The sequence below is a fragment of the Bos indicus genome, chromosome 28, assembly GCF_029378745.1.
Source record: "Bos indicus isolate NIAB-ARS_2022 breed Sahiwal x Tharparkar chromosome 28, NIAB-ARS_B.indTharparkar_mat_pri_1.0, whole genome shotgun sequence".
In the NCBI taxonomy this organism is placed as follows: domain Eukaryota; kingdom Metazoa; phylum Chordata; class Mammalia; order Artiodactyla; family Bovidae; genus Bos; species Bos indicus.
In genome coordinates, this window is record NC_091787.1 from 1,499,897 (window position 1) to 1,522,557 (window position 22,661).

The following is a 22,661-nucleotide window of genomic DNA, read 5'->3' on the forward strand; positions in this document are numbered from 1 at the left end:
AGAATCATTTCTTTTCACCTTTATATCCCCAGCACCTACGAAACTGCCTCATCCACAGTAAGTCAAACTTATTGAATGAGTAATGTATGCATTTTAAAAATTAAGTAAACCAGTGAGTCCCAATACTTCTAAAGACTGAATACTCCATCTCAGCTTATCTGATGACTAAAACTTGGTGTATTACACTGAAATGTGTTCTAATAAATACAACTAAAGGAACTAGCAATCTTATATAAATAAAAATGACAGAGATGAATGTTACTGTTCCTTACCCAGATAGCATCAATAATGTTTTCCTTCAGGACTCTATTTATATCCCAACTGTGTGCTTGTTTTTCTGAAGAATCATCTAATTCCCATTTACTGATGTTTGAACTTGTCAGGCTATAAAAGCTCGCTCGCTCTCTATCCCAAAGGACACTTGAAAGCTGTATGGAGAGGAGAAAAAAAGTTTATAGATTATTAAATTCTAATGTCAATGATGATTTTCCTGAAATTAAAAAATTGTATATTTTATAGCTATTTGATTAGTAATCCTAGCAGAATTCTCCATTTAGGATTCAAGGGAAGAAGTGATCCTGAAATAGACCTTGAGAGTAAGGAGGATTTTCACAGGCAGAAGGCCCAGGAAGAGCCTGGGAGAGTAGGGAGGCAGGAAAGTCAGAGACTCTTTAAAGAACAAAACACAGTCCTGCTAAACTGGAATGTGGATTATAGCTAGGAAAGAAGCAAAACTAAGGTTCACACACAGCACAGTCTTGAATGTCAGTTTGTAAACCAAGTAAGCTAAGGAGATAATATCCATAGCTTGTGAGCACGAGAGCTGTGTTACAGGAGAAGGAATCTGGAGGGGTGTGTGTAGTTCCACATGGTTATATCACTTCATTTTCCTTGCTTCTGAAGAACACATCTACCCCAACTTAGAAATTGCGTATACATGACTGCTGAACTAAAACCCTAATTGCCTCCACACACACACACACCGCCCACCTCCCCCCCTCCCCACCAGGATTTCATACCTGGGTCTCTGAAAAAAGGTGACAGTGCCATTAGAAATAGGTCAAAAGAAAAATGAGTTTTGTAAGTCAATAGGAGAGAAGAGAACATGAGCAATTTTTTTCTAGATATGTTAAGGCTTAGGTTCAAAGACCATTTAAAGAAGCAGATAATGATAGCAATCTGAAATCAGAGGGAAAAGCACAGTTTAATAAAGGATGTGGTACCACAGTATTTAACAGGGCTAATGCAAAGGGACCTGCTGCATAGCACAGGGAACTCTGCTCAGTGTTACGTGGCAGCCTGGTTGCAGGGGGAGTCTAGGGGAGAACGGATACATGTGTATGTATGGCTGAGTCCCTTTACTGTCCACCTGAAATTGCCATAGCACTGTTACTCAGCTATACTCCTATAAAATAAAATGTTTAAAAAAAGCTGGGGTCAGGGGAATGTGCTCTTAGTTCACACAGATGTGTGGGCATGCATCTGTCGCTGAGCAGCTTTGAACTTTGGGCAATTTTGGTAACCTCACTGAGGCCATTTCCTCAATTATTTAACACAAATGCGACATGAAGCTCTATACATTACAGATCACAATAATTACAGGAGATCACACACACAGGGCACCTGGCAGAGCAGATGCCCCCACATGTTAGTTCCCAGCATCGTCACTCACTACTCCAGAGTCTGAGGCAGAGCCCAGCAGACATCATCCACACACACAGCTGGAGGCTCGGGGGTGGAAACACACTTTTGGTTACGTCTAGAAAGCAAAACTAATCCTTAAACACATGCATAACTTTACATCATAGTTTTAATTCAAAAAATGAACTTATGAGATAATCTATAAAACTTAAGAATAATTAATGTTACAGAGGATGCAAGAGGGTCAGTATGAACTCATCTAATCATCATAATAAGAATGCTTCACTGAAAGATCAAAGTTTTCATCTCACGGACACCACTGCTCATACAGTGGCAACGCTAACTTCATAGGAGACTGCCAACTTACTGATTTCACTAAGAAACAAGCTAGTAAAACAAGGTTATTTTATCGACTTACAATGAGATCACTACTAGGAGATAAAATTCCCAGAAGAGAAGAAACCTTCCGACCAATTCCTGAAAGCACACCTTGTCCTTGAGGCAGGATATGCTGATGAATTTTTCCTATACTTTCAGGTATCAGGCGGATTAGTTGGCCCCCCGATGAGGATAAAATAAAACTTCCTCCCTGTGAACAAATGTGAAATTAGTTCAGTTAAGCATTTAAGACTAAGAAAAGAAAATGAACACAAATCACTTTGATATGCTTTGAGGGAAATCATCGGTACCTCCACATAAATCTAAAAGAATAAAAAAAGAACAGAGCAATCCTAAAAAAATCATTTATTTATGAATCCATTCACTTAATACTGCACAGAAAAACTTCATAGCCATTTTTTTAATTGCATTTTTTTTTAATTCTGATTTTTAAGTTATAGGTTCACATTATGTAGGTTCAACAAATCAAGAATCAGATTTTACTTCTTTGGTAAACTAGCAGAATATGTATTAGCAAACCATTCTTCCTCTAAGAGTTTCTGAATCACTCTCTAAAGATGGTTCTGACAGAAACGAATACCACTGGCTACTATGCTCCACTGATAGGTCAGAGTCCTATAAGAAGGGCTTCCCTCGGTTTAAGTGCTCAAATCCTGCTGCTGCTGCTGCTGCTAAGTCGCTTCAGTCGTGTCCGACTCTGTGAGACCCCATAGACGGCAGCCCACCAGGCTCCCCCGTCCCTGGGATTCTCCAGGCAAGAACACTGGAGTGGGTTGCCATTTCCTTCTCCAATGCATGAAAGTGAGAAGTGAAAGTGAAGTCGCTCAGTCGTGTCCGACTCTTAGCGACCCCATGGACTGCAGCCCACCAGGCTCCTCCATCCATGGGATTCTCCAGGCAAGAGTACTGGAGTGGGGTGCCATTCTTTCCTTGCCTCTTTTTTGATCTCCTCCCACCCCTACCTGTATGATCTGCTCAAAATCACAAATTTTTAAGTCATCCAAACCTGATTTCCAAGCCAAATGACAGTTTCCCAATAAATATAAAAGAATATCCATCGTATACCTGTACTGCTGTTAGGAAACTGTAGGTCTTATCACCTCCCAGATCTATGAACGTCTCTGTGTAGGTGTCTTCACTCGCAAGGCTTGGCCAATAGCGGATGGATCCTTCTCTGGTGGCAACCATGACAGTAACAGCCTGAAACAAGATCATAACACTCAACAAACACAAGATAAGGAGCCCAAAGCGGTAGTCTGATGACACTGACATAAAGAAACCAGGGCAATGCACTACTAATGAACAGAAATCAGGGGAAAAAATTCTTTTTTTCCATATTTAAAAAATTATCATACAGTAAAATTGACATTTTCTCCTGTTTTATAATTCTATGAATTTTTATACCCTGGTTTCTCTTCAGATCATACAAAATGTTTCACTTTTTACAGTCCTATGAATTTTAAAACACATGGTGGGTCAGATGGTAAAGGATCTACCTGCAGTGTGGGAGACCCAAGTTCAATCCCTGGGTTGGGAAGATCCTCTGGAGAAGGGAATGGCAACCCACTGCAGTATTCTTGCTTGGAGAATTCCATGGACAGAGGAGCCTGGTGGCTACAGTCCATGGGGTCGCAAAGAGTCAGACATGACTAAGTAACTAAAACTTTCACTTTTAGACTCCTGTAAGTCCCACCACAAACAGGATACAGGAGAGTCCATCAGCACCAAAGCTCCGTAACACTTTCCCTTTGGTCACACCCTCCCCTACCCTCACCCCTGGCAATCCCCATTTCCATTATTATAGTTCTGTCTTTCTGAGAATGCCAAACAAACGAAATCATATAGAATAGAACCTTTTGACAATGGTTTATCTCATTTAGCACAATGCCTTTGAGATTCGCCCATGTTGTTTCATGGATTAATAGCTCATGTCTTTTTACTGCTGAGCAGTATCTCATCCTATGAAAGAATCAGTTTATTTACCCATTCACTTGCTAAAGGATATTCAGATTGTTTCCACCTTTGGCTATCACAAATAAAGGTATATAACATTAGTCTATTGTTTTGTGTGTGTGTGTGTGTGTGTGAACATAAGCTTTAATTTCTCTAAAATAAACAGCCAGGAATGGAATTGTTGGTTCATATGGCAAGGGCACTTTAACTTTCTAAGAAAGTGAAGATCAGTGGCTGCACCATTCTGCATGCCTATCAGCAACGTATGAGGCTCCAGTTGCTCCACATCCTCACCAGCAGGTGGCAGTGTCAGTGCTTTTAATTTCAGCCACTGTAGTAAGAGTGAACTGGTATCTCACTTGTTTTATCTGCATTCCCCTATTTGACATCCTTATATTCTCTTTGGTAAAGTGTTCAAGTCCTATGCCTTACTTTTTAAATTGGGTTGTTTGTTTTCTTACTAAGTTTTGAGAATTCATTTTATGTTCTGGGTACAAGTCCTTTATTGGATGTTTGATTTATAGTATTTCCTACCAATCTGTAGCTCTCTCTCCATTTTCTTCTCAGGGTCTTTGGCCAAGCCAAGTTTTAAATTTTGATTAAGTCCAATTTATCGATTTTTCTTCTTTTATGAGTCACATTTTTGGTCATTTCTAAGAACTCTTCAACTAACCCCACGTCATGATGATTTTTTTCCTGTTTTCTTCTAAAAGTTTTTAGTTTTACAATTTACATTTAGACCTATGATCCATTTGGGGTTCATCTTTCCATGAGGTTTGAAGTGAAGTGAAGTCGCTCAGTCGTGTCCGACTCTTTGTGACCCCATGGACTGTAGCCTACCAGGCTCCTCCGTCCATGGGATTTTCCAGGCAAGAGAACTGGAGTGGGTTGCCATTTCCTTCTCCAGGGGATCATCCTGACCCAGGGATTGAACCCAGGTCTCCTGCATTGTAGGCAGACGCTTTACCGTCTGAGCCACCAGGGAAGTCCATGAGGTTCAGGAGGAATTTTTTCTTCTTCCTAAAGATGGTCGATGGTTCCAACACCCTTTAATGAGAAGACTATCCCCACGTCACTGAATTTCTTCTGCACCCCTGTCAAAGACCAGTGCACCGTCTCTGCGTGGGTCTGTATGTCTACACTGTTCTGTTCCAGTGCCCCGTGTGTCTACCTCTGTCACAACCATTCTGTCTTGATTTCTGCAGCTTTACAGCTATGTTTCAAAACCCAACTGGGTGATCCCCCCAACTTTACAACTCCCTTATCTTAAAAAAATGTACTTCAGTAAGCGTTTAAGTCACCCACCTGAGTAGAATGTGCTTCGCCTGAGGTAGCAGAGTAAGAGAGAGCCACCAAGTCAGCACTCCAGTGGAAATCACTAGGTGGCAGCTGAAGTTCTTTGCAAACAGATAACTATAAAACAAATCCAAACAAAAAATTTTTCATTTCAAATCCAATTTTTGAACATGCACCTGACTTCACTTTCTCTGCATACTTTAGATTCTAATTCACTGCTAGAAATACTATTCTAGAAATACTTTCTTCTCACAACTTTTTGATCAGGCTTCCATCGTCATTTTCACTAATTTTAAAAACAAAATATTTTAAGAGATACAGAATCAGGAAAACTTAACAGCTAGACCAGACCCTTAACAGAAACTACTCCAATCTCTTCCCAGATGAAAAAAAAGTCCATTGTTGAAAGAACTGTGTGGAATTCCTATGGAATTTTCCCAGTCTAATCTTGATTTGTTGAGTTGACATTTAAAATTGGCATGACTAGAGTAAGTATTCAAAGTCGCCTAGAAAATATTTCCGAGACTCGGCCAGTACCAGGCTTCCTCTGCTAACTCAGGATGCCACTGCAGGACCTCTCCTTCACCTACGCCCCTAACTACAGACGTGGTTTTCCAGACAGCAGGTGTACAGAGACCAGTACACTCGAAGAGTTTAGGTAAGGTGGAGCCTGAGTCCCAGTGGAACAAAGGCCCAGCGAGCATGAGTACTGCAAGAGAGTATGCCTGATCTGGAGTGCACAGAAAGAGGCTGCTGAGAGCACAGCAGTGAACACACAAATGAAAGCCCCCGTGTGAAAAGCTGACAATGAAGAGTTCAGTTAGCATTCTAAAAATTGGTATAATTCTTTCCTATTTTCTTACACATGATTCAGTAGATTCAGTGCAACACATTCCTATCCTCTTCAAAACTCAGTTCATTAGTTTATGTGGATGGCATTTAGTCTTAGACTTCACTGCACAGAGTGACTAGCATGACATTCATTAAAAATGTCAATGTCTTTAACTTTATTAAATGTAAATAAAATATATCTTGTTTAAAATCATGATAAGGAGAGAAACTTTTTTCCCAATACACAAAAGTGTATGCATGCTTGGTATTTCATATTACTATAAAAATGCAAATCTATAATGCTTGAGTCGATTCAAATTACAGATTTCCAACAACTCTAAAAAGTTAGGGTAAAAATTCAGAGCCAATTAGGAATTTTCTCCTCTCTCTCCCTCCAGCTCTTTAAAGAATCATTACCTTAGTGATAGGTGACAGAGCAATCTTCCAAATAATGAGTTTCTCTTTGCAGACCAGACAAGCCCATCCACCTTCATCTATGTGAACAGTCAGCTGATCATCAACTAAAAAAAAACAAGGTACGTAATTAATCTTACAGTATGAATTAAAACTGCGAAAATTTCTCACACCAAAATCTTCCTTACTGCCATACTCTTCACCCAAAAAAGTAACCACCACACACACAAGATTAACTCACAACAAAAATACTCTTGAATAATTCAAGAGTTATTAATATCCAAAATAAGAGATCCATTTAACTTTGACAACCACTCATAACTATATTGAAAGGTAAAAACTATGTTCTGGTCTTAGGTTTAATATTTCTTATTTTTTGTTACAAATTTATCTCACTTTTTATAATATTTAGTAAAATTCATGATTTTATTTTGATAAAGCAACACAAATAATAAACCCCTCATTAAATACATAAAACATTTCAAGGAAAAATCATGTTCCTGCAAAAGAACAAGATTTTCAAAATAAGAGCTCTTTGAATGTATGATAGATTACTTTATTACATGCTAACCTAAAGGGGTTAGATTTCCTCGGTTTCACCTGTTGTTTCAGTTATTTGCAGTCAACTGGGGCCTGAGATATTAAATAGAAAATTCTAGAAATAACACTTTAGTGACGAAATCTGGCAGTGTCCCGCTGTCCTGACGGGGACGTGACTCACTCCTTTGTCCAGTGTATGGACGCTGTGCCCGCCACCCAGCCATGAGCCACTCAGCAGCAGTCTAAGTTATCAGAGTCACCGTCTTAGTGCTGCAGGTGTATGGACGCTGTGCCCGCCACCCAGCCATGAGCCACTCGGTCTAAGTTATCAGAGTCACCATCTTAGTGCTGCAGCCCTTGTGGTTCAAGTAACTTTGTTTTACTAAAACGTGGCCACAAAGCACAGAGAAGTGATGTGGCAATGTGGATATTCTCTTACTGTGCCTAATTGATACACTAAACTTAACCATAGGCATGTATATATAGGAAAAACAGTATATACAGGGTTCAGTGCTATTCTCTTTCAGGCAACCCCTGGGGGTCTTGGAACTTATGCCTGTGGCTAAGGGAAGACTATTCTATTGCTGCTGTAAGTTTTGGTGCTAAACCTGTGTAAATGCATTAACAGTCCTAGAAATTTAATCAATATGAGCTTTGCTCTTCATTTGAAGACAGGATAGAGGGGCAAAATAAAAGGCACCAATAAGGCACAAGCTAAAATATAAATATCAAACCATACCTAGGTTGAGTGTGGGCTTTTTGCTGAAATGGAATACCTGATTGGTGTTTTCTTTCCCTAAAAGCACCGTGGCAGCTCCAAATCCTCCACTGGTGAACACTTGAGGACCTTGACTCAGTACACCAACTGACTAGGGCTTGGAAATTTCCATGTGAGGATGAGATCTTCTCAAGTTTACATAGTCTTCAGTTTTCACATCCTGATTTCTAGAAACTCTCTCCTCTGAGCCTGTGTACTATTTGTTATTAACATGATCTGATGGCATGAACCAGGAGTGTGTCAAAGGCTTAAATGCAATTTAAGCTTAAATTTTTAGAAGGGAAAAGAAAATATATATTTAAACCAGGAACAATGCATGACAGAGGTTAGAAGTTCAGCTGTCTGAAAATAATTGTACCTGAAGCTCCCATGGACTCATTGGTAAGATGTGCTAGTTCAAGTTGATAAGAAATGTTCCCTTTTATGGAATGGAGTACTTTAAACTGTTTTGACTGTCATTCCAAGTATGAAATACATTTCACAGCATGATGTAGTCATACACAATTTAAATAAAACGAGATACACTCTGACACTGTGCAATCTACTTTACTTCATTTTTTTAAAAAATGTTGGTCATGAGCCACTAAAGTGATTTCAGTCACTACCTGCAGTTTGAAAAACACTGTTCCAGGAAATCAAAGGATGCTCTGAACTTTGCTCTTAGAGTCACCCCAACTTCTCAGCCTTAAGAGCATCTTTCTGAAGCTCGTGCTGACCACATCTTCCACACTTCCACTCTAATTCTCTACCAGTTGGGTGTCCCTGGTGGTCCACTGGTTAAGAAACTGCCTTGCAATGCAAGGACACAGGTTCCACCCCTGGTTCTGGAAGATCCCACATGCTGCAGGGTAACTGAGCCCATGGGTCACCTCTTTGGCTGCACTCTGGAGCCCATACCCCACAACTACTGAAGCTAGCGTGCCCTAGAGCTTGTGCTGTGCAATGAGAGAGGCCACTGCAATGAGAAGCCCATGCACTTCAACTAGAGAGTAGCCTCTGCTCGCTGCTAAAGCAAGCCTGGGAGCAGCAATGAAGACCCAGCACAGCCAAAAATAAACAAATATTTAAAAATAAATAAAAATAATAATTTTCTGCCAAGAGAATCTTCTAATGGTGCACAAAACTGATAACATGAATTTGGCCAGAGCAGCAGCTCAGCCTGGCATGGTGCAGAGCAGTCGGCTTGAGTGCTCACCACAGCGAGGAGGGTCCCTTGGACATACTGCCTTCTGCTGCTGCTCAAACCAGGACAAGCCTCTGCCCTTCTCGCCTGTTCTACCACCGTGCCACCACTCCCCGTGCGGTCAGCACACACCATGACAAAGAAAGACAAGAAGTCCTTCAAACAGAGCCTGGCCAAGTGGAAGCTCTTCATCTAAAACCTGACCATGAGAGTTCCTGGGGTGCATTGCTAAGACCTGGGGTTTGATCTTGCTCTTCCACCTACTCTTTTATGGGAGCCTGGCTGCACTCTTTTCATTCACAATGTGGGCTATACTTCACTCTGAACAATGAGATTCCAAAATATATCATGACCAGGTTCCAAGTTCAGGACTTACATGGTTTTTCCAAAACTAGTGATGGTACTGGATTTTTCATCTGGCATGCCTAATCCAGAGTCCTCTAGAAGGTACACTATGATCTTAAGAAATTTCTAAAGCCATATGGCTTAGAAGAACAGAATCTCACAGAATATAACAATGGAAACTCTTCTGAGCAGAAAGGTCCAGATTATACTGCATGTCAGTTTCCTCTTGCCTTCCTTGAAGCATGCAGAGGTGTGGATGATGCCAAGCTTGGCTACAACACAGGAAACCTTTGTATTCTTGTGAAAATGAACAGAATGATTGGATTAAAGCCTCAATGAGAACCAAGGATAGACTGTATTGCAAAGAATGAAAGCCCAGCAGTTCTACCAACTTATCTTCCCAGGGGAAAGATAGATTTAAAATATTTTTCATGTTACAGGAAAAAACTGGATGGGAGCTATCTACAGCCACTAGGTGAGCTATCTTTGGCAATAAGGATGACATAAAAGAAGTTAACAGTTGAGTGCAAGACTGATGGATCACCCAACCTAAAAACCTAAAAACAAGATTTCAAGACGAGTTGCATTCAAGATCACCATACATGCATAGTAGGAGGATATCTCCACAGGGTAAGTGTTGTGTTGTCATCTTTATCCTGTATCAGCCAGACCTGCCATTTCAGAATTATCGAGACCACCTTTGGAGAAAGGTGGAGCGGTACATGACACTGGAGTAACAACATAACGTTCTTCCGGATCATAGTATTCCATGTCCTTCAAAGTAACTTGCCTGTTGCCTCTGCTGCCTTTTGAATCATGTAAAATCACCAGATAGGGACTGTACCAGATAGGGGCTGTGAACACCTGATTCTGAACACGTAGGACAAGGGTCTTGTCCAATTTTTATGTGGTTTAATTGCCCAGTGTCTAATGCTTCAAGTTCTGTGCTATATAAATATTTTATAGATTTAACACTGGTTAACTGTCATATTTTGATGCCACCAAAGTTTTAGGAGATAAAATGGTACCTGATCAACATCAAATGACTTTACAGCTAAAAGAAAATTGGTGGGTGGAAAAGTTCTTATGTGAGAAGGAAAAAGGAAAATAAAAGTGAGCATGAAAGGTAAAAAGAAAATTATGCATACAGCTTCTGGGGTACTACACAGATCCAAAATAGAGGTAAGACTTTATTCTATTGCATTATTAAACCCAATAATGTGAGGCAGTAGGGCAGTAGTTTTTGGATTTTTTAAAAAACCTAAACTTCATATACTCAAACAACTTTTGAAATTGGACTGAGTTTTGCATACACAGTATGTACAATCATAAATACTTATTTTGATTGTGCTAAAATGAGCTCATTCTGCTTCCCAAATTTGTTATATTTCTCAAACACAATGAAAAACCAAATAAGTCAACTATTTCTCCCCAAGGAAGTGAAGGTACACCAGTGAAGTAAAGTGAAAGTCGCTCAGTCATGTCTGAATCTTCGCGACCCCATAGACTATACAGTGCATGGAATTCTCCAGGCCAGAATACTGGAGAGGGCAGCCGTTCATTTCTCCAGGGAATCTTTCCAACCCAGGGATTGAACCCATGTTTGCTGCATTGCAGGCAGATTCTTTACCAGCAAAGCCACAAGGGAAGCCCAAGAATACTGGAGTGGGTAGCCTATCCCTTCTCCAGTAGATATTCCCAACTCAGGAATCGAACCAGGGTCTCCTGCATTGCAGATGGATTCTTTACCAGGTGACCAGAGAAAACACAAATTTCTATCTTCATGCCAGACCTAGGCTTCATTTGAATTGCTAATAGAGACAAATGGAAAATGACACCCACCTTCAGTCAATGTTAAGGCTTCAATGACTTTAACAGGGAGAGAAGATCCAAATGTTTTCACATCATAGTTCACAGACTCAGTTATGGAGTGGTGTGGGAATATTCGTGTAGGTGTTCCTCTAAAGAAATGAGACCATATTATTTTACTCATAACTTAAAATTTTTCCATTATTCATTATAACGTTATGTATATATTTTCACAATGGAGAGAAAATCTTTGATAAACAAGAAGAAAAATGAAATAGTGAAAAACTATTTTAATAGTGAAAACTTCTGGTTCATGTATACTGTGTAAATGTATTTTTCATTAAAAAAAAAAAAAACTAACAGAATCTGGCTTCAATTCTCATGCTTCAGTAATTAGATCTATGATCTAGTCACTTAAACGCTTTATAATTCTGCTTCTTTAACTGTGAAATAAGAAGGTTGGACTAAATCAGTATTGTTCAAATTATAGGTCATTTTGAGGGTTTCATTCAACATTTTTGAAAAACAAAATAGAATATAGAGTCCAGTTTATTATACTCTGTGGTCAAAAATGTTTTACAAACATTGGGTTACATCATCTTTAAGCTCTCATCAAATCTAGAAATATAAGATTTTACTAGATATACCATCAAAATCAAGAAATTAAGTAGGGTCATGAGTATCTGCTGTTACCTCTTCTTCAATAACAGATACAGCAGTAGAGATTATATTTCCTTCTTACCTTCTTCTTAACATTCAGAAAAAGTATAAATATATCAATACAAAAGTTATTCTCTTATCATAGGATTCTCTTATCATTAAATGAGTGCACATACAGAGTGGTTGACAGCATTATTTCTGACTGAATATAACAAAGGTTTTTCTTTGACTTGATCACCGAAAGTTAAGAAGAAATTAAAATAAAAAGATGAAAACAAAGTGTAACTTTCATTCACTGACTTTTGTCAAAAGGAGTAGAAAACAATCACAAGATTAGCATTTGAAGAGCACTTTACAAATGTCAAGGAATACAAGGTATTCTTTAAAAATCACTTATCCTTTAAAATATTGCAATTTTCTATACATAAATTTTAAATATGAGTTCAAGACTCAATATTCCCATTTTCTTACAGAGGCCAATTCATTTTTGATAGACGAATTCAAAGGGAACCACTCAAGAAACATATGTGCTTCGAGATTAACTATGAAAGGGGAGATGCAGAGCATGGTCTCACAAGTGACGTGCACTGGTGTGCCACACTTTTATTTGGTAACATAACAACTATTCTTATTTCGTTGCTTATGGAAAGTCTTTCCCCTATTAATTTAGCTTCAGGGTTAACTTCTGTAACTAAAATCCCTTTATCAATCAGCAGATGTTAACAGGGAGTTAGTATGTTAGGCAAATATGATTCTACAGGGTTTGAGGCTTTCATTGCCACCATCACTTTAATCTGCATCGTGGCATTTTATTTTGACTCCTTGGGCAGGCTCAGATTAGGTTCATTACTGCCATTTCGCAGATGAGGAGACCATGTGTGACCTACACTAGATTACAGGGGTAATAAGAACAAGGCAGGTAACCACCTGATTCTAATCACCAGATTCTAATTCAACATCTCTGTTGCTGTTTAGTTGCTAAGTCCTGCTGGACTCCGCAACCCCATGGACTGCAGCCCCCCAGGCTGCATGGAATTTTCCATGGAATTTTCCAGGCAAGAAAACTGGAGTGGGTTGCCATTTCCTTCTCCAGGGGATCTTCCTGACTCAGGGATCGAACTCGTGTCTCCTGCTTATCAGGCAGACTCTCTACCACTGAGCCACCTGGGAAGCCCCTGTCCATCTCTCAGTCGTACCCGACTCTTTGCCACCCCCATGGACTGCAGCACGCCAGGCTTCCCTGACTATCACCAACTCTCGGAGCTTACTCCACCTCTGCTGCTGCTGCCTCTACACAAAGGTAAATCCATGCAAAGTGTGTGAAGCAAAGACTCAATTGATGAATTAATCAAAGCGAGGCTGAAATAATCACTCAAGGGTGCAAGGGTGACGGATGTCTATTTTCCCAACACTCTGGCGTCCCTCGCCGTCCCTGGTTTCGTGGCTTCTGGAGGCCCGTGAGCCTGTGAGTCGACGAACCCAACCCAGGATGACCACTCACCGCGAGCTCAGGGAGCTCCGACGGCCGGCCGGAGAGAAGAGCACGGGGGAGCTGAGAGAAGACCCCAGAGTCAGACCCTTCCTGCTGGTCGCCCGGGGCGTGGAGCCCGGCCCGACTCCGCCCAGGGGGCCTCTTCGAGTTCCGGTCCCCGGGGTCCGCGGAGAGGAGACTGCCGGGAACATGATCCAAAGGACAGGCAACAGACAAGGCACGTTCAAGCCGTGGGGCTAAAGCGCAGCCCGCGCGCGGAGACCGAACACCTGATGGGCGGGAGGGCGCGCGATTAAGACGTCAAAGAGCAGCGCCAGGCTGTGTGGTGCGCTGTGATGACGTCCAAGCTCTGCGCGAGCCTCAGGGCGCGGTCGAGACCCCAGCAAAAATTGAGAGGTAGGGTGCGCTGTGGCGACATGGAGATGCAGCGCTGAGTATCGAGGCTTGGCCGGGCCAGCAGGAGAAACCGGAATGGGGCGCGCTTTGATGATGTAAAGGAGAACGCCGAGCCGTGGGGCGTTGTGAAAGCTGCGGACCCTCGAAGTTGACGGGGAGCCTGAGCGAGAGGCCCTTGAGCGGAACAGTGGAGGAGATAGAGTCCAGAGTTTCCAGGGAAGTGAAACTGGAAAAGCACGGGCTCTTCTCCGGTCTGGAGGGTGGGGCTGCCCCTCCAGCAGCTGAAACGCAAAGCCCCGGCACTCTGGTCCTTCTTGAACCTCTTGGGAAATGAAAAGACTTCATTCCCTGGTCCAAAATAAGGGAGGAAAACTGTAAAAGCTGACACTGGTTTCACATTTAGTGTTATAGATGTTATTCCCTAGATTTGTCATTTCTCCTTCATGCTAGTGACATAACAAGTCTGTATCTCTAGCAGGCCCTGATAAAAAACCATAGGCTTCTGACAGCTCTGCTGCTGCTAAGTCGCTTCAGTCGTGCCCGACTCTGTGCGACCCCATAGACGGCAGCTCACCAGGCTCCTCCGTCCCTGGGATTCTCCAGGCAAGAACACTGGAGTGGGTTGCCATTTCCCTCTCCAATGCATGAAAGTGAAAAGTGAAAGTGAACTCACTCAGTCGTATCCGACTCTTGGCGACCCCATGGACTGCAGCCTACCAGGCTCCTCTGTCCATGGGATTTTCCAGGCAAGAGTACTGGAGTGGGGTGCCAATGCCTTCTCCGTCTGACAGCCCTAGTGGACGGCTTTCACCTGGATATCCTGCGCATGCCTCACAATCTACTCATTAAAAGCTGAATTCAGGTTTTCTTTAGGACCCCTGTTTCACTACCACCTCTGCCCCGTTGGATAAAATTGGTTAGTTGACCAGTGCAAAAAGAAGAGCTCTATTCTAGACTCATCCTTCACACTTTCCTCCACTGTAGCACCTGGGACACTGTACTCCTGAGCATCTCTAGTAGAAACCACATCTGCATTGCCTTTGCCCTGGTTAAAGTGCTCACACTTCCCTCTTTTTTATCCTTTTGCCTTTTTTGGGGTCTTCTCGCCTCTGGATGGTCTTCAACACTGTCCTTCCAGATAAGTGGAATATTGCCTGCCATATAAGTAAACAAAGGATGTCATAGTCATCAGTGATTGCTTCCACCATGTAAGCTGGTGAGCCCTGAGGAAACTCAGGCTATGAAAACACAGGATACTGACCCCTAGCTAGCTGAGGTGAGTACTGAATGATAATTTCAGTAAGCCCAGCCTTTTGCATTGTCCCATACTATGTGACTTGACATGGAGTCCAGATGTATGACTGTTGGAGGATGGTGAACAGACAGTCATTCATTCATTCTTATTGACTACCTTCCATGTGCCAGCCTGTATGCTAAGTGCTAAGTTTCTAACTGTAAGCAAAGCAGACATGGGCCCTGCCCTCGTGGAGATCACAGGCCAATGAGAAAGACAGGTCCTGAACAAATGAACACAAATTTATTTACACAACCACGAGTTGATATGTGTACAATGGAAGAAAAGAGGAGGGTGTCTGATAGAGAATGACTGGGTATCTGACTTTGGAGGAAGATCTACAAAGGCCTCTGAGAGATGTCCTTTTCTCTCAGCCCTCAGCCAGGCAAAAAAAGAGGAAGAGTATTTGAAGCAGTGGATCCTCTGGCAAAGGACCAGAAGCAGCAAAGAGCCTGGTAGATTCCAGGGTCTTTAGACAAACCAACCAATGACAAGTGACTAAAAGTGGAGGAATCTGGAGAAATAAGGGCCCGGGAAGGGCCTTGTAGACTATCAAACAAGATCCTAAAGGAAACAGATAGCACTCTCGAGCTGGGTAGAGAGTTTAATAAAGGTAACGGAGAAGGCAACGGCAACCCACTCCAGTACTCTTGCCTGGAAAATCCCATGGATGGAGGAGCCTGGTAGGCTGCAGTCCATGGGGTCGCTAAGAGTCGGACACGACTGAGCGACTTCACTTTGACCTTTCACTTTCATGCATTGGAGAAGGAAATGGCAACCCGCTCCATTGTTCTTGCCTGGAGAATCCCAGGGACGGGGGAGCCTAGTGGGCTGCTGTCTGTGGGGTCGCACAGAGTCGGACACGACTGAAATGACTTAGCAGCAGCAGAGATTGTATAGAGCCCTGAGGCTGCTAAGAACAAGTGGGCCAAGAAAAGAAGGGGTCACCAGGCCATGGCTGTGGATCAGGAGACACAACCAACTCAAGGCCACCCAGAAGGAGGGAACAGCTGGAAATGGAAGTGCCCTGACCTCAGTGTGAGGAGGCCAGAATGTGAAGGAGGAGAATACTAGGACAGTCCTCTTGGTGGGAGGGCCCACCTCCTGGAGGAAATAGTGGAGAAGGCGAGTAGAACAGAAGATGTGCAGCACATATACCTGGGGCAGCCAGCCAGGTACTTGTTTATCCCTCCCTAGTGCTGCCATTTCCCTATTTATCTTTTCACCTCATTTTATCTAGTGTAGCCACTTTAGACGGAGAAGGCAATGGCATCCCACTGCAGTACTCTTGCCTGGAAAATCCCATGGACAGAGGAGCCTGGTAGGCTGCAGTCCATGGGATTGCTAGGCACAACTGAGCAACTTCCCTTTCACTTTTCACTTTAATGCATTGGAGAAGGAAATGGCAACACATCCAGTGTTCTTGCCTGGAGAATCCCAGGGACGGGGGAGCCTGGTGGGCTGCCGTCTATGGAAGTCCAGAAGAAAGAATAGTGTAGTGCAAAGGCCTCTCCAGCCTAAGCACCACCTGGAAGGCTGGTTAAGCTGGACCGATAAGCCCCACCTCGGTGTCTGACTCATTGGGCTGAGGGCTAAGAATCTGCATTTCTAAATTTGCATTCCCAGGTGTTATGGAGATGTCTGTCTTGGGACTTTTTTTTTTTTTTTTGTCTTAGGACATTTGGGTAACTCAGTTCAGTTCAGTCACTCAGTCATGTCCGACTCTTTGTGACCCCATGAATTGCACCACGCCAGGCCTCCCTGTCCATCACCAACTCCTGGAGTTCACTCAGACTCATGTCCATTGAGTCAGTGATGCCATCTCATCCTCTGTCGTCCCCTTCTCCTCCTGCCCCCAATCCCTCCCAGCATCAGAGTCTTTTCCAATGAGTCAATGCTTCGCATGAAGTGGCCAAAGTACTGGAGTTTCAGCTGTAGCATCATTCCTTCCAAAGAAATCCCAGGGCTGATCTCCTTCACAATGGACTGGTTGGATCTCCTTGAAGTCCAAGGGACTCTCAAGAGTCTTCTCCAACACCACAGTTCAAAAGCATCAACTCTTCGGTGCTCAGCTTTCTTCACAGTCCAACTCTCACATCCATACATGACCACTGGAAAAACCATAGCCTTGACTAGACAGACCTTTGTTGGCAAAGTAATGTCTCTGCTTTTGAATATACTATCTAGGTTGGTCATAACTTTCCTTCCAAGGAGTAAGTGTCTTTTAATTTCATGGCTGCAGTCACCATCTGCAGTGATTTTTGAGCCCCCCAAAAATAAAGTCTGACACTGTTTCCACTGTTTCCCCATCTATTTCCCATGAAGTTGGGTAACTACTGTGTGGTAATTAAGAGGGCTTTCCCTGGTTGCCCAGTAGTAAAGAATCCACCCACCTGACAATGCAGGAGACTCTGGTTTGATCCCTGGGTTGGGAAGATCCCCTGGAGAAGTAAATGGCAACCCACTCCAGCCTGGGAAATCCCATGGACAGATGAGCCTGGCGGGATACAGTCCATGGGGTCACAAAAGAGTTGGATACAATTTAGCGACTCAACAAGGAAAACAACAGTAATTGAGAGAATGTATAGACTCTGGAATTAAATGAGACTTGTTTCAAATCCCCACCTTTTCTCTCTACTATCTGTGTCACCTTTTTGAGTCTCTGGTAAGTTGCTAGTAGTGCCCCCTTGTGAGAATTAGAGAATAGAAATATCACATTTGAAGATGTCAAAAAAACTGCAAAATCAAATAGTGTACACTTTTAGAAATTTGAAAAAAATAAATCATAACAAAGATATATAGGCAGCATTGTTTATGACAGCAGAGAATATGGAAAGATAAATCTAACAATAGATTTATAATATACTAACATTATAGAATGCTATAGGTTAAAAAGAACACATGTGGATGTGTGTAATGAATACTTTAAAATGTAGGGAAATATTGTCATCAAATTTAAAAACAGGTTGGTTAAAAATTAATATGTCCAATGTAAGTCCATTTTTGTTTTATTAAAAACAAAAATAAAAAGAAAAATCCCTCACAAGTGCAGTATGTGTGTGTCTATGAGATGCTCAACCTACATGTGCCTCCCTCTGCCCAGCTTCCTAAAATGCAGCTCTTTCAGTGAGGACCAAACTGATTGATGTAGAACTCATTACTGCAGCCATCAATAAGAAAGCAGTCAGGATTATTTCTTGCAGATGTGGTAGGACTGTCAGAATTCTGTTTTCAGCAACACAGTAATTATGATCCTCTTCCAATGGGAAGGCCGGGGTGCAGTGATGAACTTATGGTGGATATTATCCAGGGCTCAGCGGTGAAAAAATCACTTGCAATGCAGGAGACACAGGAGCCACGGGTTTGATCACTGGGTGGGAAAGATCCCCTGGAGGAGGACATGGCAGCCCATCTCAGTATTCTTGCCTAGAGAATCCCACGGAAGCCTGGCGGGCTGCAGTCCATAGGGTCACAAAGAGTCGGATGCGACTGAGCATGTATGCGTGCAATCATTTCCAAGGCATCCCTTTAATCTCATCTAGTGGCAAGGGAATTTTTTGAAATAACTCTAAATTTCAGCATAGTTTAAACATCCTTCAAGCAGTGAAGAACATGTGTTGTTATCACCAGTTCTGGGGGCTGCAAACTCTTTCTGTCAAGGGACAGAGAGGATGAGTCCCTGGCTTACAGCCTGTTGCCAAGTAAGTATGGCTGCACCCCAATAAAGCAACTTTTGAACAATGAAATTTGAATTTCATGTAACTTTCAAGTGTTATGAACTTTTAAAAACCATTTAAAACTGTAAAAACCCTCGTTAGCTTCGCAGGACATACAAAACAGGTAAGAGGTCACAGCTGTAGACCACCAGCACCAACTTCCTGAGGAAGGCCCAGCCAGCATTAGCACAGAGCCCAACAGAACAGAAGGTGCTCTGTAAATGTTTATTGAGTGAGTTGAATGGAGATTACCAGCTAAGCCCGACGATGTCTCAGATGTAAAAACATACAAAAACATCCCCAAACAAACATTTACAATGCAGTTCCCACAAACTTCCTTCACTAGTGTACTTAATGTTTTGTGACATTTACATTTGTTTTCATTTGTTTTCTAACAGCTTTGGCACTGTTATGGGAAAATGGAGCTTAAATGGAGTTCCTAAGTAGAGGCCTACTTCATAAAGGTCCAAATACAGGGCACAGCCTATAATGGCTTAATTTGTGACTATTTCATGGGAACCAGCAAGGTCCAAGGTTAGAGACACTGCAGAGAGGAACCTGGATGAGCGGACAAAGCACTCGGTTCATTAATGTGTATTTTATCTTCACATGGAGGTTTTCACATAGTTTAAGCTTTCTTTCTGCTCATCTTTATATTGCCCACATGAGTTACATGTCCTTCAGTGGCTCCCATGCACACACAATGAAAACTGTTTCCCATGTGGTGGTGATGGCCCCTGTGCCAGCCCTGCCCATTTTTCTGGCATCTTCCTGTATGCGGCATCAAGGCTGGCTGCATCAATGCACAACCTGCCTGTACTTCCATCCTCATCTGTGAGTAGGGATAGGTATTTATTTAAATTACAGGGTTGTCCAAGTAACCAATTGTGGTAACATGTGCACTCTGAAAATAAAGAGTGGCACCAAACTCTATCTTAGCTAAATGTCACAGAGGTGTTAACTGTTCTCTTGTAATTAATTTTTTTATATACCTGACGGCTCCTTCTACACTGGAACCTTCTAGAGGGCAGAAACTACACCTCACTCATCTATCATCAGTTCTACAGCACAGTTTGTTGTCTGACACATGGCAGGAGATGCTCCCTTACTGTGCTGAAGCAACTAAACAATGTTTATAAATAACAAGTGAGGACATTAAAAATCTTAGGGACTTCTCTGGTGGTGCAGTGGATAAGAATCTGCCTGCGAATGCATGGGACACTTATGATCTCTGGTCTGGGAAGATCCCACATGCCAAAGGGCAACTAAGCCTGTGTACCACAACTACTGAGCCACAGGATCAGCCCTTGAGAAGCCCCAAAGCCAAACCAGAGAGTAGCCCCAGCTACTCTCAACTACAGAAAGCCCATGCACAGCGACGAAAGCCCAGCACAGCCAAAAGTAAGTAAGTAAAAATTTTTTAAAAGATTAGGATGAAAGGAATGGAACTTATAATTACTCTCACTTTCCTAGGTGTGTAATGTTTTTTTAGTCTTGAATCTTTATAAATTCTAGTAAGAAACTGAATGTAGTAAAAAGTTTTACAAGAAATGACAAACACAGATAAAGTTCACTATAAATTTTAATCCATCATATAAAAGGGAATACCTTGTATTAGAAAATAAAATATAATGATCACATTCAATTTTGTAAATACTATGGCACAAAGAGATTTCCTTCAGATCCAACCTTGTAGTTGTGTTTTGTCTGCTTTTTGAGAACACCACCATAGTAGTAAACCTTGAAGAACATGAGTAAAGCTTGTTAAAGATGACTGTCACAGAGGTACTGTTTAAATTCAAAAAGCAGAGTTCATTTATTCACTGAATTCATTCATGAATTCCCTTATGTAGAATAAAAGCTGATGCTCCATGCTTATCAGGACGTAGTGGTTTCTCCCAGTATAATCAGGAAGCTAATCACAATACTTAGGACCTGAGAAAACTTCCTTTTCAGTCATATCAATGTTGTTACTTCTTAGGTTCTGACATTATCATTACAGAAAAGTACTTTTTCTTGAGGGAACGGCAACTTAACAGTGCTGATATAAATACAACAAATCCAAAGCAACGCTGAAAACATTGCTTGGGAATTTTTGAGAAGTTTAGCTTTAACTGTAATAACAAATAAAAGAAAGATGGTTAATTATATCCTCTTTTCAGACGGTGAAAAGCTCTTAAGGTTTCTTGACATTTTGTAGAATGTATAAGCTTCCTTCAAATGTTTTAAGATTGAAATTACGGCTATATTAATAATTTTGGAATTTAGCCTCATTGAATGAAATTTCATAACTATTTAACTGAAAAAACACTGTAAAATTTGACTAGGAATTATAAACTCTTAAAAGATAATTTTCAAGATACATGCCTACAGACAATCTAAGTGTAAAATTACATATTTTTTGATAATTCCTGGCAGTTCATGCCTCACTTCCCAAATACACGAATAATGAAAACAGAGTTCTCATATTCAAAGGATGGGGCTTCTTCCCTTTTTAAAATTCATCAGGCTCTCAAGTGCCAAAAATGCGAAAAACTGCACACATGGCAACACAGTCTCAGCCCAGAGGAACACATATTCCTATACTTTCATCCCTTTGAAGACAGAGGAGACAGGGAATATAAATGACCCCGCCTTGCCATGTGACATTACCTATTTCTGTATATATATATTTCCTAAAACAAATCAGTCCTGAATATTCACTGGAAGGACTAGTGGTGAAGCTGAAGCTCCAATACTTTGGCCACATGATGCGAAGAGCTGACTCAGGGGAAAAGACCCCGATGCTGGGAAAGATAGAGGGCAGGAGGAGAAGGGGACGACAGAGGATGAGATGGCTGGATGGCATCACTGACTCGATGGATGTGAGTTTGAGCAAACTCCAGGAGATGGTGAAAGACAGGGAAGCCTGGTGTGCTGAAGTTCGTGGGACTGCAAAGAGTTGGACACGACTTAGCAATTAAACAATACATATATAGTTTTCTTTATGAGATTAGCAGGATAAAATAAAGGGTTAGATTTTTCACCGTCTCTCATGCTACCTGGTAAGATGAGACCCAAAGTAGGTAGAGTACTACCATGAGATACACAGTGGTTGGTGAACTGGCCTAAAATAATTAGGCTTTTTATCTGTAATTCTCCTTTAAAAGTTGTCGTATGACAACAGCTTCAATTTATGACAGCAGATAAAAGAAAATGAAGTGCCATGCTCTATTAATCAAAATATTCTAAGATAAAATAAAATACAAAACCTGAAAATAACTTCAGTGCTCTAGACCATTTAGAAAGTTATAATTAATAAATTCTGAATAAAAAGGTCTTCAGAACAGATCCATCTCAAAACTATTTTACAAACTCTGGAAAAAATAGGCAGATTTCAAAGGACTTGAACTCTGATTTACAGATTTCATACAGTCTGAGTTTTTTTTTTCCCCTTGCAGTGCAGCTTTGCTTTAAAACCTCTCATACCAGTAATTGCTTCTTTATGCTGAAATAAAACTCTGTTTGTTCATTAATTTCCTGTACATCCCATCTGGTTTCAAAAGCAGCTCTTCATGTTTCCCACACTCGATGATTCTCCCCTGGTCAAGGACAGCTACCACGTTGGCGTTCTTAATCGTGGACAGACGGTGGGCAATGATGAACACTGTCCTTCCTTCCATCAGTCGGTCTAGAGCTTGCTGTACGAGGTGCTCATTCTCAGCATCCAGGGCACTAAAGAGGAGAGCCCACAGGAAGGCAAAGGCGTCAGTGCCACGCACACTGTTCACGCGTGTGTTTCCTGGTACACACACGTGAGCCCCTCATAAGCAGCTAACCTCTACTGTGATCAAAACTGCAACTCCCTGGGTCAACTGTCTAAATTTTATAAAGTTACTATCAAAAAAAGAAGCTCTGAACCCTTGATCTCCAGA

General features: G+C 41.8%; 2 protein-coding genes and 1 pseudogene across 3 annotated transcripts in view; 1 reads left to right on the top strand and 2 right to left on the bottom strand.

Moving 5' to 3' along the window:
- The window catches only part of NUP133 (nucleoporin 133), a 55,760-nt gene extending 42,119 nt beyond the window's left edge, over window positions 1–13,641 (bottom strand). Inside the window, exons 1-7 of the mRNA XM_019954077.2 lie at window positions 13,351–13,641; window positions 11,223–11,341; window positions 6,538–6,641; window positions 5,299–5,406; window positions 3,106–3,240; window positions 2,060–2,230; window positions 273–428 (exon numbers count right to left, since the gene is read on the bottom strand). Of these exons, the coding sequence (XP_019809636.2) occupies window positions 273–428; window positions 2,060–2,230; window positions 3,106–3,240; window positions 5,299–5,406; window positions 6,538–6,641; window positions 11,223–11,341; window positions 13,351–13,532 (975 nt within the window). The 5' untranslated portion in view covers window positions 13,533–13,641. The remainder of the gene's footprint in view (window positions 1–272; window positions 429–2,059; window positions 2,231–3,105; window positions 3,241–5,298; window positions 5,407–6,537; window positions 6,642–11,222; window positions 11,342–13,350) is intronic.
- On the top strand, window positions 9,169–9,990 carry LOC109553849 (sodium/potassium-transporting ATPase subunit beta-3 pseudogene; annotated as a pseudogene).
- A 6,670-nt stretch (window positions 13,642–20,311) lies between the features above and the next one.
- The window catches only part of ABCB10 (ATP binding cassette subfamily B member 10), a 34,371-nt gene continuing 32,021 nt past the window's right edge, over window positions 20,312–22,661 (bottom strand). The window contains exons 13-14 of one of the 2 annotated variants that reach the window (XM_070782129.1): window positions 22,216–22,461; window positions 20,312–21,678 (exon numbers count right to left, since the gene is read on the bottom strand). In XM_070782129.1, the coding sequence (XP_070638230.1) occupies window positions 22,230–22,461 (232 nt within the window). In that variant the 3' untranslated portion in view covers window positions 20,312–21,678; window positions 22,216–22,229. Of the gene's footprint in view, window positions 22,462–22,661 lie in introns of both variants that reach the window. The other variant, XM_019953994.2, reaches the window with a different exon arrangement.